Raw genomic sequence first — 14,684 nt, 5'->3', positions numbered from 1 at the left:
GCCTAATCCGCCCAAAGCCTCGACTAGACTGAGGGATTGATAGCATGATAGCCTGTTGGCAACACAAAGGACCAGACGTTTCACCTCTGCATCTTCTTGGTGGAACGCCATGGCCTGACAAACTCTATGTTTCGATGAGATCACATTTTTATGGAGGAAGTTGGCTCATAGTGTCACTGGTTGTCAGGTTGTCACATTTGGCAGAGAAGTGTCAGATATGAAGAAGTTAAAGGCAGCAGATATTATAAGAGGTGAACAGCTGCTGTCCAGAGCCTCAAATCAATTATTCACAAAGACATGTACAAGTTATTCTCATTTTCATTTAATCATGACAAAACTCATCTGGAACCGTATTGCTAAAGTATCTGAACAACATCTGCAGATTGTATTCATGCTATCCTCTCTTATCCTGCTGAAGGACCCATGAGCAAGATGCTAACTCCAATTACTCTGCAGCTGACCTCCACACTGTTGGGGCTAATCAAAGACTTTCCCTGTGAGATCAATTCAAGTATCAGATTATTATCACCATTTGAGCACTATTTTTAAAAAGTAAGAAAAGACATGAGAGCCATGGCAACATTTGAGTTGGAGAACATCAAATTGATATTGAGATTATTATTTTGAGCCGAGAGAAGCTCAAGTACCAGGCGAAGTCAAATACTTCATGACCAGGGATCATTCAGTATTGGCAACTGTAATGTGTCAACAGCCAACAGTGCATTCATTTAGAATCAGTAATGGCTATATTTCACTGTTGTCTGTGGTAATTTACTGCTCACCTGGCTCTTAACTGCTCCTTGGCCAATGGACCATTTGAATCTCACTCATGCGTTGGGACAAAACATCCTCAGCGGTGATATCATTCTGTTGCATCAACTCCTATCTCCACCACGATTATGTAACCCCGTCCCCCCCAACCCCACCCCTGTCTGCAGCTCAGCAGGCAACACAAATACAGACTTAAATATGACTTGACTCATTTGAGCCCTGCTCTCTTGTTAGAGGAATGTAACAACAGATAGTCTGTGCCCAACGGGACAGGGATGGTCAACTCATCCCCTCTGTTGGATAAGTTAAAGCTGTGGGGGAATGCAGACGTCTCCTTCTGACTAATGTGTATGGGATCAAGGAGGAAGCATTAACCTCCTGGAGAGAGAGTGCCAAACAACACAAAGACACACACACACACACACACACACACACACACACACACACACACACACACACACACACACACCTGGGCTGCCTCTCCTCAACACGGAAATGCTTATTGGACTTTGGATAAACAGTAACTTATCAGAAAACAAGCTTACATAGAGACATCAAGGAGACTTGACTCATTTTGTCTGCAGTGCCTGAAAACTTAATTTAATGGAACTCAAACCACTTTAATGATAATACAGATTTATTACAACTTGGGTCTTACTTTCATAGTTTTTGGTCATTATTTGCTGAGATCTGGGAACACTACTGCATTGCTTCAATGAAGTTGACCACAGTTGAACCAGGAAATCAGTCTGCAAACTGGATGTTCAAAACAGAGTTTATGTGATCATTTTAAAGTTTGCATTGGTTGCATTTCTTCCAAATATGTTTCGCTAACCTGGGGGGTTAATTTACACCTGTGAGGTCAGCTGACCAATCATGTTTCTTGCCCCATTATACAGTCACATTTGCAGCTCTCCGCAATTAATTTGGTAAGTACAGTACAATGCTGGTATTTCTGACAAAAATGATAAACCGACAGATATAGAGCCAAGTTGTAATAAATCAGAATAATCCTTTCTCAGCCACTATCAAACAGGCATATGCCAACTATCCATCAGTACTGGATAAAAGCATTTGTAAAAGATTAAACTCCAAAGGATAACTTCCCATGTGAGAGTTGTTGTAACAGTACAAAAAGATTAACATATAAAACATAATGTAGCCATGTATTTGGATAATAGACATCCTAATGTCAATAAGTACTTAAATACATTCCCAGTTAAAACAAAAATCAAGTTTCTGATTCGCTGCCTCTACAGTACTGAGAATCCTACTCACATGTTGTGAAAGACGTCAGCTGCTGATATTTGTGTCAATTTTTCTCTCCAGCGTTACAAAGAGCAGAGGGCAGACTGGACACAGGTTCACTGCTGAACTCTTCGACAGCTATCAAAGCTTCAAAAAAGGCAACAGCTGCCTCATGCTGAAGGGACATCGAAGAAAAGCTGGACACACAAGTTTACCATATAACCCTTAAAAACTGTCTGTCTGTGCTGAGCAGCAGCATGCACAAACCCACACTGACATTCTCTGTCACGCCTCCTCCTGTGAATGTGTGCACAAAAGAGCTCCACAGCCTGCCTTTAACTCCTCCGACCCCTCAGAGGAGAAAGGGAGGATCAGAACTAGAAGAGAGGGGTAAGTAGTATTAAATGGCAGTTAAAGACTACTAAAGATTTAAAACGGCCAAGGTTTTGACCAAATGACGAAACTGTTCAGAGCCAGAGGGTAACTGAGGTTTAGAAATGGCAAAACACTGACTGGTTAAGTGCTATTTTTTTGTGATTTTTCAGCCAAATCCTCATCTTAATGAGGAGATTCTGTAAAAAAAAAAAAAAAAAAAAAAAACACATTTTACTGCCAATGTAGCTTTGTATAAATTATATGGATATATTACATGTAATTTCCAAAACCTCTAATGCTGAAAATCATCACTGAAAAATTTGCTGCCTTGGAATTTCATCTAACTGTGACTGTGCAAAAATCTGTTTTCTTATATTTTTTTAATCAATCCATCTTGTGAAATCTGTCTCTCTTTAGTCTCTATAATTTTTCTATATATGTCTCACTGTTTTTTTCCTGCCATCTCTCCCCTCTCATCCCAATATTCCAGAAATGATGTGGGATGGCAAGCTGAGTCAATCACTGGGTTGGAATGGTAAACAAAAGCACAAGGGTCTGTCATTTCGCAAATGACTATCAATATCCAGTGACAAAAGTATGATCCACCCTTCACTGTCAGAGCAATGCACAACTGTCAGACTGTCTAGATCTGCTCCTCAAACAGTTTCTTTAATGGTTGCTGGCATCGGCGTCATTGTAGCTTGGCATGTAGCAGGGTTATTACACTGATCCACAATGCAGGTGACTGAAGTAAGAGAAACTTATGGCAAGGATTTCTGAATTCTAGCAGGCGATTATACTGGTAAATTTGATCTCCTCACCTTTCACATGCTTGAATATGATTGGATGTGACTGGTCATCTAGTCAAACAGTTGATTAGTTGTGAAATACTCTAAAAATACTTCAGCAGCTGTATCCGCATGACTAACTGGACACAAAACTTCACCCATTTTTTTCATGCAATTAATTTAGATGTCAATATAGTTTTTGGACTGCTGTTTTTGTCATGAGTACTTTCACACAGTATGTGAATACGGCTTTTTTTCAGATATTTCTGAGCTTTTGTACCGTGAATATCATGTAACAATAGTGGTGGACCTTTTGCAACTGCTGCATTTTCGTATCACTGTTGGTATGAATAGTTTTGGTGCTGTCGAGTATTTTAATGCTGTTTATTCTTAACACTGTACAAATAACTCCATAGCCTTCTCATTCATTTCACTGATGCTGTGACATTGGCACAGCAGGAGCACCAACAGAGAGGGCTCTATCAAAAGTTGAACATGGCTCAATACCATGCAATATCATCTGAAAAAGCACTGTGTTGGCCAATAAAACACAAGTCTACATTCCTGCTATATTACTTTGTAAAGTGAATGACTTATAGTAAATCTTTAGTTCACCTTTGAATCATAAAGTCAGACGATATTAGAGGATTGTGGCTGCTGAGTTTTACTATTATAAACCATATTAAGTTGTGTTTTTTGCGTCTGATGTACCATCTGACTTGTTAAATGTGTTGCTCAAACAGGACTTCTTGGACAATATTTTCTCACAGGCACCTGAAACAATCAAAAAACTCAGCACCTTGTGTCTTTTGTAATGCAGCGCAACTCACTGCCTGGCCCGATTCATGGACTGCAGAGACTACAGCAGAAGGCTCCAGATTGGTGATTCCAATTCTATACAATGAGAAAATGTGAAGTCAAAGGGTAACATGGTGCTGAGGTCTTTCCCACCAAGCAGCAAAAGGGCACAAGGATCAGGTGCATCCATGTTTGATGACTTCTTTGACATCTCTCTTTAAAGATCTATTCTTTGTGATGTTTTGGATATTTTCTTGTTGTGTTTATGCAAGGTGCTGGCATGACAAAAATCCCTGTGCTGAAACTCACCCACAGCAGCCGTAGCTGTTTTTATGGAATAAACACAATAAAAGTCAACATCAATCTTTGGAAGCCAACAACCACATAGACATCACTTGCCCAATCTTGATTCCAACAAAACATTGGCCCTATAATTTGAAGCTTTATGCATTGCCTTGATAAGCAAAGAGGGCAAAAACCTTGTTGTAAGAAGCCTAGCGCCTTCCTCAGAAAAGCAACAGCAGTCCTGGCAAACTACAAACCCAACAACAATGCTTTTTGTTTCTAACGAACACTTGTGAAGATATACATCCTCTGCCTTTCCCCTCTCGCCCCTAAAAGCCACTAAGTGCCTTTTCAGCACTAACAAGTGTGAAGCCAAATGACAGTGGAAACACTCCAGTTTCCTGGAAACCCTTTCTCTCTTGTTTCTCTGAGCCATTTTTAACTGTTTCTTTAAATGCTATTTGCAAGCTAAGCCCATTTAAAATGGAGAGTGTATCAGTGTGATGCACGGACTGAGAGAAGTCAGGACACAAAAGGCTACTCATGGGACACGTTCTGATACTTATCGAGAACTCCATGTCTCAAGCAGCTAAATCTCTGCACACGTCTAAAGCTGTACTTTTGTTTTTGTTTGTACAGTGTGTGTGTGTGTGTGTGTGTGTGTGTGTGTGTGTGTTTGTGTGTGTCATGCCATTAAAGTCAAAGTCAGCCTTGATCACAGTATCACCATCATATGACAGAGGGTGAGATGAGGCAGGCAGCTTGGACCGGGCTGGACTGGTGATATGCGCACATACAAAAGCATGCGTGCGCGCACACACACACACACACACACACACACGCTCACCTCCACTGAAACAGAATGAGAGGAGACTTACACCTATTCTATTTTAGCAAGGCCTATTTCAAGCTGCCGCCAAGACACTTTATAGGCAGTGATAGAGGGTAGCCAAGTAACCTCTGACGTTTGCCTATCTGGGGGACCAATAAAAACATTCAGGGGGTAGGGGGGATAATCAAGGACGTTAAATATCTCATAAGCATCCCTCTTAAAAATAGTCACTGTCACTTTGTAAATTACACTGGCCACTTTTCACTTCATGAGAAAATGCTCCTAATTGCAATAACTTTGCAGTTGTTGCAGGTGCTGACAACTGGCGATGACAACTTAATCTGTGCATGAGTTGATATAATGGACTGCTAAATCAATGCGGAAAAGATTCTGATGACTTTGTAATTACTGCAAGAGTGAATAATGATTTACACTTGAATATGGGATATCTAAAGGAATTCAGGTAACAATCCTCTATCTAATAATGTAACACATAACCAAAACACTATAGACTACTCTCTTAAAAACCATTAATAATAAATATCAGAAGGAAAGTTATTTCAGTGACTAAAGCCAAAAAAAAAAACAACAGCCGGACCATCCAAACAATCACAGTACTCTGGAAGTCAAAACAACAGGTCTGCTGCTATCACTGAGGGTGTAGCAGGGCTTCCTTTTTTGGGTGGCGGAGAAAGTAGCACTTTGGTCACAGAGTGACCACCGCTCCCTCAACAGGAAGGCCTTGTCCATGCCTGTGGCTGAACCCAGGAATGTCTCACACTGTGCTCACGTCCCACAGGCCCTTTGGCTTCTCTGTGGTCATAATTTCACCACAAATGAATTCAGTAATACCAGTGCCTCTCCTTCCTTTCAAAACATGATTTACTATTTACATCTAGGACAGCATGAAAACCTTGTAATGCTGATATGTGCTGATAATTGAAAACAAACAGACTTTTTATTTCACTTTGATTTACATACAGCTTTTCTCCTATGATTATACCATGTCGTGTTGGAGTAACTTTGTGGTGCATTTAAGTAACTAAACAACACTCTTTATTCAAATACTTGGATAGACTGGATTGTTTGTATGAGGGTTGTATGGGGTACTTATCCAAAGTCAGTATATTACATACAGTAGATGTCTGTAGGCACACCCCCAGTTTGGAGAAGCATGCAAGAGTACCGACACGCAAGCCGAACAATGTACTGCCGTGGACCAAGGCAGCAGCAAAACGTATTTTAGCCACCTAAAAAAATCATTATCACTTTAAGTATACATTACATTGAGAGTATTTTCACCCCTTAACCTTTCCGTCAGACAGCCTGTTCCTATGGGGAAGCCGTTAATGGCTTCAGCTCCCTATCTATGCACGGTAAAGCCACCAGATTCCACTGAGAAAAACAGTAATTTTAGCTTGCTGAACATGAGAGCTGCTGGTCTACTGCTGCCACTATCACTAAGGTAGTTTGAGTTGTTGCATGACTTTTGTGAATCTGAATGAACCTTTTGAACACCAGACTTTACACTATAGACACTATAACACAAACAAACAAACTAATCGAGGCAGGGATACACTCAGAGGACTATGGCTTTGGTTTTTTTTAAACGTAGGATTTTTTTAGGTGACCAGAATATGCTCCCCTCCCCAGCAGTACATCGCTTAGCTTCCATGTCGTACTCCAGTCTGCTTCTCCAAACGGGGTGTGCTGACTGACATTTACTGTAGGCAATACATTGAATAAGAATACGTACCTCATACAATCCTACTTCAAAAGATCCAAACTGTCCTTTTAAGCATTTATACCTGAAACACAACTGCTACCCTGTGTCTTGTCTCAGAATATATTCTGATACTGGTTTGAGCTTAAATATGGCTTCAGTTTGACCCTGTTGCGTGGGAGTCTTAAAGACATGAAAGTGTAAAAACGTCTTTATACTCTATTAGGACGAAGGCAGAATCTTTCCTCTGCGTCACACAGAAAAACAAAAACAGCCTTGTTACAAAGGTCAGCTTGGTTACGTGCTGATTGTGTGTGTGTGTGTGTGTGTGTGTGTGTGTGTGTGTGTGTGTGTGTGTGTGTGTGTGAAAGAAAGACAGAAACTAAAGTAGAATTCCTGCTGTCTCTCAACCACATTAAATTGCATTTCCACAGTCACATGCACAGTTTACATGACATGTTTACAGGATCAAGTGACCTTTCACCAAGAAGTTCATGAGGAGTATGTCACTAAAAATACACCTCAAAACACAATCCATTCATTGATACAGGCAGCTGATGAAGAAGAAGGCTTGTGCAGCAAATTAACTCCTACTGAGGTTTTTGCTTAAAAGCAACTAAACTGTTTAAGCAGTCCGGTGGAAGCCTAATGTCTCACATGCAGTTACATGGATGTGATAATTTAGTTGCTCAAAATAAGTTAAAAATACAAGGTGTGGGGAAATGATTGCCATGACTGTAAACATTAACAACTTGTCTCCTTAGTGTAATAGACATACAGACACTGTATAAAATATGTATGTATGTATTCATTTTAAATTGCCTACCACACACCAGAAGACTTTTACAAGGCTGAAGTCTGACAGTCTATCACATCTAAAGACAATGTAAGTTTTTAGTCAAATACTGTGAGAAATATTACGCCAAACTGCCCTCAATACAACATATTAAGAATTCCTTACATGTCCACAAAATCCCATAACTCTAGAAACACAAGATAAAAGGTGTCGTGTGTTGAAGGTATTCTTGTCAATTCAGCATCAATATAATCCATAAAGATAAACTGTATTTGTGTACCAAATTAACATTTTGGATCTTGTCGCCTTAACTCACTACCAGCCTCCAACAGTTAGCTGTGGTAATTTAGTAAGAGTAACGATTTCTCATTTCTCATTGCTGGCTGGAGGATCACATAAATGCCGAATTAAACACAGACTCTTTCACTCAACAACTCCAGTGGTTTCTCCTTCTCTTCCACAATACAAGAGAACTGAGACTTGGTTTTGTGTCCCCACCAGCATCTCTCCATGTTTACTGTCTACCCAGTTTGCTGCTTCCTGTTTGGTGCTGATGAAGTGATTGGAGTCCCAGGAGTGTGCCACAACTCTAGTAAAACTCCCATGATTTTATTCAGAGATCGGTAATTTGTCTGCTACAATGAAATCACTTGAAAATTCAAAGTCAAAATGTCACTATCCAGTCCATCTTTTTTATAAATCACAAGTGAAAGATGTGCCACTATGATACTACATCTAAAACTGTATCTAACTCTGCTCTTAGTGTGTACATGTTTTTATGTTTGGACTCAACTCTGTGAGTGTGTGTGCCAAGCTTTACCCTGTTAAGTATGCAATCTGTAGAGTTTAATGCAAAATACAATCTGTAATCCAGCTGTACATACCGTCTGTGGCGTCCTCACAGTTCTGATTGAAGTTTTCGTAGGAGTCCCAGCGGATCAGAGGATCTTGTGTGTTATAGTCAACCGAGACGCTCGGCCCGTTTTCCAGTTGATCAACACCTTGACCAGTAAACAAAGAGGTGGAGCAGAACATGTGAATGCCTTTAAATCATAACAGAAACATACACAGATTACATTCAAAATGTGAAAATGAATAAAGACTGTTTAATGTTCTCCTTTAATTATTATGAGTTTAGAAAATCAGAACTATGAAGGTGCAAGTATTACATTGGCCTATTGGCTAAGACATGTACCAACTGCAAGTCTAGTTCAAATCCAGCTGTAGTCTTTTGTTGCATATCATTTCCTCCACATTCCCTGTCTGCATCTTTACTCTATTCTGTCAGTTAAAGGCAAACATGCCCAAAAGTACAATGAAGTGTGGATAATTTTCCAGTGCACCAATTAAACTGGGCACATGTATTCTTACCATGTATTTTCTCTGGTCCGAAGGAGAAAATAAACTCCACTTTTCCATATTCTGGAAACCTGTCATCTGCACACAGGAAATAGAAAAGGTCTTTGGTTACAACAAAATCAGGAATTTATTACTTCATCAATTGTACCGGGACATTACAGCAGCCAGTGGATAGAAGAAAACAAATTAAAGCGCAACACATCCATTGAATACAGTATTGACTATGAGATAAATTGCAAGAGGTTCAGATGTTTTCACACAAATAATAATTACAGTTATTGTGGACTTACTGAGGACTTCATCCTAAATGTCTTACCTTTGAATGTCTCATCAAGCTCATCTTTCCCAAAGACAATCCCCAGGTCGTGGACAGCGCAGGTGTGAAACTGCACCCGGAATATCACATCTCGACATGGGCTACGGTAGCGCTTGTGGTAGCACTTGAGCTATAGGGTGAAAACCATGAGAGGAAATTCAAACAACACTGTACAGTGGCAGTACTTCATCAGACAGTGCCAGCAGAACTCAAATAGTGTTGGATAGCAGTTGGACAGATTTCTTTTTAAGCTCCACTGTTACACTGGATATCAAATAAATAAGCACTTCATGATGTGGCTATTCAATACAATGTGTCAATTCTGATAAGAAAAAAAGGTTTTCAGTAAAAATAAACTGCAAAATCGAATAACTTTAGCTGAGCTGAATATGGCTTTAGTGGTGATATGCTCAGAATATCAAGTGAACACAATATTAAATTATCTTTGTGAAACAGAAGCCAGAGACATGCCAGCTTGATTCAGTGCTCAGTCTTTGACTCAGAGCTATAGAAAGCATTCAGGGACTTTTTTATATATACCCCTCATAATGTATGGCCTCTCCACAAACTGTCTCTCCCAACCCAAACAGCTTAAAGAGCGACACTAAAATCCCACACAGGAAAATCCTCTCTTTCCCTCCTGCTGTTTCCTGATGGGCAGCCTGGACCTGTTAGTTTTTTACAAGGACCTCACATTTACAGGTACTGGAGGAATATCCCTCAACCCAAACAATATGCTGCTCACAAACTGTGGCTGTAAAGAATTAAAAAACTGAGAAAATTATATGGAATTTACCATGATACAAAAAAAGACAATTGCAGGAAATCAACTGCAGCTAAAAACAAAACTGAAATATGATTTTGAAGAAGGTGGGACTGACTTGCTTTCCAGAAACCTATTTTCTTCTTGTGCGGCCAAATAAATTCAAAACATATAAGGTTCCCAGATCCACACAAGCACATAAAGGATTGAGGAGGAGGCGAAGGCAAAGTAGAATATCCTGTGGCTTAGTGCAGCTTTCTGGGATATGGCAAACCTCCCACTGAGGGGTCCGTTTCATGAGGAAAACAATGCTGCAGAGCCAAGCTTGACAACAAAAAGTATAAGGAAAACATTAATTTTAAGCTTACATGTTGCTTTTAAAGCCCTAACACATTTTCATTTTCACGCACAGGCTTAAAACTAACCAAAGTCGTTTCCCCCTTGTGTAAATAAAACATCTTAAAGGAATAGTTCGACATTTTGGGAAATAGGCTTAAGCTCACTTTTTAGTAGGGGTCAAGGAATATAGTTTCAAGAAGCCAATGGCAAGGACTATACACAGCACAGAGCGAAAAGGGGTGGGACTTAGGAAGTGCTTAATATTTACACAGGCAAGCGAGTTGTTTTCCTCATGCATAAGCGGTATTTATCTTCTCATTAAACTCTTGACAAGAAAGTGAATAAGCACATTTCCCAAAATGTTGGGCTATTCATTTAAAGTCCCTAACTTTTTGCTAATTTGAAACTGAATTTGGAATTTAAAATGACTAACACTGGCCAACGAGAGAAGCAAACAGCCAAAACCTGAAGAATCTGAATAATGTTTATGAAGGTTTTCCTCTGTGATTATCTTTTTTTAATCTAACCATTCAGTAATTAGTCATTTTCTGGCAGTCATATTATCCCCAACTCATTTCTACAAACACATACCAGTGCAGTTTTAAATGCAGGAGCACACTCCATGCTGACTAATGTCTCTCCCATTTGGCCATAAGGCTACAGCTCACATTCCCTGTGTTATCTGAATAATAATGAGCATCGGCAGCCATGGCTCAGTCCAATGATGCATTCAGCAGAATCCATTAGTCCGTCTTAAATAAAGGATGAGATATGAGCTCAGCAGTGAGGGCCAAAACGGAACAGCCTTGCGCATACAGTAAGTGCTCCTTTGAAATTCTCTGTGCTGAAACTATGTGCCCTGAGGACATCTCATGGATAACATTATGGCCTGAATGACAGCAGAAGCAGAAACTTTGCTGATATGTGCAGTTCTTCTGCTGGAAAGACATGCAAAATAAGCCACAGGTGCTACTTTAATGAAGATCTCTCCTTCATTTTAAAAGTGCAAATGGAACCAGAATGATTTCATAAAAATCCCCCAAATATAAAAATATCCCTCACAAAGAATTAAAAATATCCATCCAACTTACTTTTGAGGGATTGTGTCATGTTAAAATAGCAGCCTATGTATCCCAGACAGTGTTGGAAAGGAAGTACAGTGAGGTACATTGCCACTTTGACGTCATACTTTCCAGTGAACATATTGTGTGCTAATGAGGGTCTATAAACTGAGGTATGGGACTCGGTCCAACTGTCTTCCCCTGGTTTTTATGGCGCTATTTCTTCTATGAATGGACACAATAAACTGCTGCAGCACATGCATTCAGTACATACACCCAAGATCAGATCGGAAAAACCAACTGGATCCAATAAACAATAAAAATTAGTGCATCCTCTGTACATTTCTGCAGCTGCCAAAATATCCTGGATTCAGCTGCTGCCGTCTTGTACGAGTGGCATCATATGGAGCCAGAGTCTGTGCAGTAGTGTTCTCCGGGGTATCACATTCCTGCCCTCCAACTAATTGCAAGCATTGTCATTGATCACGAGCACTCAGTGGGCACACAGTCATGACATCAAAAACCCTTTTTATAGCATCAAATAACTACTTATAACCAAACTTATCAGAAAAATAACACCTAAACACATCAGCGTGATAACAGCTACCTGAAATTACTGAAACCATCTTTTGGAAAAATTCATTTGATGTGTACTTTGATTTTTTAGTTGGCCCATGTCCCATTCGCTTGCATGGAGGAGGTGGGATTTATGACCTATACTGCAACCAGCCACCAGGGGGCCATCAAGATTTCATCAAGACTTCTGGGAGGCTGTTATGTTGTCTATGTTTATCATACAGTCTATGGTAGAATTCACAAAATATGATCCAAACAACTAAGACCCTATTACTCAAAGATCTCGCCAGCTCTTACCAGGATGTCTCCTTTCAGAAGAAGACCCGGTTCAATGGTGATGCAGATGCTGGTCTGGCTGTCACCCTGAACATTACTGTAAAAAAAAAAACAAAACAGCAAAACATGTTAGATAACAAGCCTGTCTTCATCATTATAGCTGTGAAAATGTTCACACCACAGTCCAACATCATCCCACTGCATCAGTTTTCTTTTTGATGTTGCTTGTCTGGGTATTATAACCCACATGATCTACATCATCTACTAACAATCCCTTATTTACGTTAACAGCAGCCATCACAGAGCGTAACAGCAGTGCAGCGCTGGGCTAATTTTGGGTATTAGTGTCGACATGATTGTCTAACTGGGAGAGCAGGATCAAAGGGTGGAGAGTGCTAATAGAGAGCATGTGAGAGAAAGTGGGGAGGAATGTGATTTGGGGCTTTAAGTGGTTGTCAGTCTGGAAGTATATGTGCATGGATTGTGTCACACTCAGTTATGGTGTGTGCTGAGAATGTGTTTATAGTATTTACACTATTGTAAGAATAGACAGAGTAGAAACAGTTTAACACCACCAGCCTTTGCTATTTACAGTAGTTACTAAAAACACTTCATAACAACTCAACAGTTGAAATGGGGGAAAAGGCAAAGAATGGGAGAATGAGACATGGCAGGGTGGAGGGATCAGGGAGTTTAGAGCTGTAATTATTTTTAGACATATTTTTAGAGGAACAGGGGATTAAGTGAATGTGTGCAATGTTAATGTAGCAACAGACCCACAGAGAATTATCACCCAACCCTGCAGTTCCCCTCTGCTCAACAGAGCATTTAAGCATCTTTCAGCTTATTGTTTTGGTTTTCTGGCCCACAAACTATTATTAACCTTGTTTCTAGCTGCAGTGGGCAGCTGGGTTTTTTTTTTTTTTTTTTTAGTAAAAACATCACTGATAATCCTGCTGTATGCTATATGCCCAGCATCAAATGGCAGACAAAGTTTGTGATATGCAAGTGAACATACTGGATCATTTAGCAGCTTAATACCCATATTTAGCTGCTAAACTCCATCAGGAGTTGAAGGAGACCAAACTAGAGCTAAAAGAAAAGTGAATATTGGACTTACTCATAAAAGGACAGAAACACAACTCCAAATTAATGGTAATTGCCAGTGGCCAGGAATATTAATTAATGCAGCATGCAGACTTTATAGCTGTTCATGAACAAATAGTTTTGTTGAAAAGATGTGGTTTGAAAATATCAGAGTTACTTTTCAAACCTTTAAAGTTTTACTTAGTTCCCAGAGTACCTACCAAGTACAGTTGTATTGTTTTTATTATTTCGTTTTATTTGGTTTATTTTATTCTATAGTATCCTATTCTATTCAGAGCCACAGGAAGTGCACCGAGCTCTGAAGCCAATTTCGTAGTGGCCAAACAGTGAAACAGTGACAACTTCTGGATCTGTCAAGTGATGTCCTGCAACCCCAAAAAGACTTTTGTCCCCTACACTTACATGAAGAAATAGACAACCCACATGACATTACTCATTTCACTATCAGGATTTAATCTGTTTGGTCTGATAACATTTGGGAGGTCTAGAAGAACCAAAAGATTGAATCATTTTATCCCCATTCAAGTTGACAAAGCGCTATACTGGAAGGAGCTGGCTCAGCTGGTGGTAGTCTCTCGTGCGCCTGCTCTGTGAGCCACACATTTTGGCGTCATGCATGACTGAGCAACTTTTGTAGGAATGAATGGAGCCCTGCTGCCAATAGTCTATCCAGTTCTCTTTATACATCCATGATTCTACTCTATTATTTGCTAACTGCTTTCTGAAGATAGGCACAAAATAATTTCACTACATGCTATGCTGTTTATGACTTATGTGAAAAATAAATGTGATTTGATATGAAGTCAGTCATATTGTATTCTTTCAATTGTTGAGTCTTCCATTCTGATGCTGCCTCAGCCAAGCCCCTGTAATTAGTGACAATAAGAAAATCTTCTAATTCATTTTTTTATAATGTTTTTAATGTGTAAAATACAAGTTAAGTGTACATGCACTTTTCAGGAATTGAACGATCTGATCTTGGCATGCAGGTTTTTTAAATAAGAACAAGTCTGTGTTATATTGAAACTGTAATACTTTAAATGTGGTGTAAATGTAGCCTGCATGCTCGCCTGGCCCATCTGAGGGCAGTGCAGCTCCCCCCTCTTGTCCTTTCCTCTAACCTCCCCTCTTCCCAAAACAACAACAGAAAATCATAGAATCCATTATTTCCTGTCTGGCCCTGGGAACCAGCAGGGTCCTCTAGCAGGAAAACCCTGCGGGCGTCCACACAGATGCCTGTCTGCCTGTTTCATTGGCTCTCCAGTCACAAA

General features: G+C 39.9%; 1 protein-coding gene across 10 annotated transcripts in view; it reads right to left on the bottom strand.

Moving 5' to 3' along the window:
- Nucleotides 1-14,684, bottom strand: part of tns1b (tensin 1b) — a 229,245-nt gene that overhangs the window by 36,999 nt on the left and 177,562 nt on the right. For 8 of the 10 annotated variants that reach the window (XM_049594652.1, XM_049594656.1, XM_049594655.1 and 5 more), the window contains 4 exons: nt 12,328-12,403; nt 9,292-9,421; nt 8,990-9,053; nt 8,501-8,625 (listed from right to left, as the gene is read on the bottom strand). In XM_049594652.1, the coding sequence (XP_049450609.1) occupies nt 8,501-8,625; nt 8,990-9,053; nt 9,292-9,421; nt 12,328-12,403 (395 nt within the window). Of the gene's footprint in view, nt 1-8,500; nt 8,626-8,987; nt 9,054-9,291; nt 9,422-12,327; nt 12,404-14,684 lie in introns of all 10 variants that reach the window. The other 2 variants (XM_049594653.1, XM_049594661.1) reach the window with 1 other exon arrangement.

The sequence above is a fragment of the Epinephelus fuscoguttatus genome, linkage group LG13 (assembly GCF_011397635.1).
Source record: "Epinephelus fuscoguttatus linkage group LG13, E.fuscoguttatus.final_Chr_v1".
Taxonomy (NCBI): domain Eukaryota; kingdom Metazoa; phylum Chordata; class Actinopteri; order Perciformes; family Serranidae; genus Epinephelus; species Epinephelus fuscoguttatus.
This window is presented reverse-complemented; position numbering and strand designations above follow the sequence as displayed.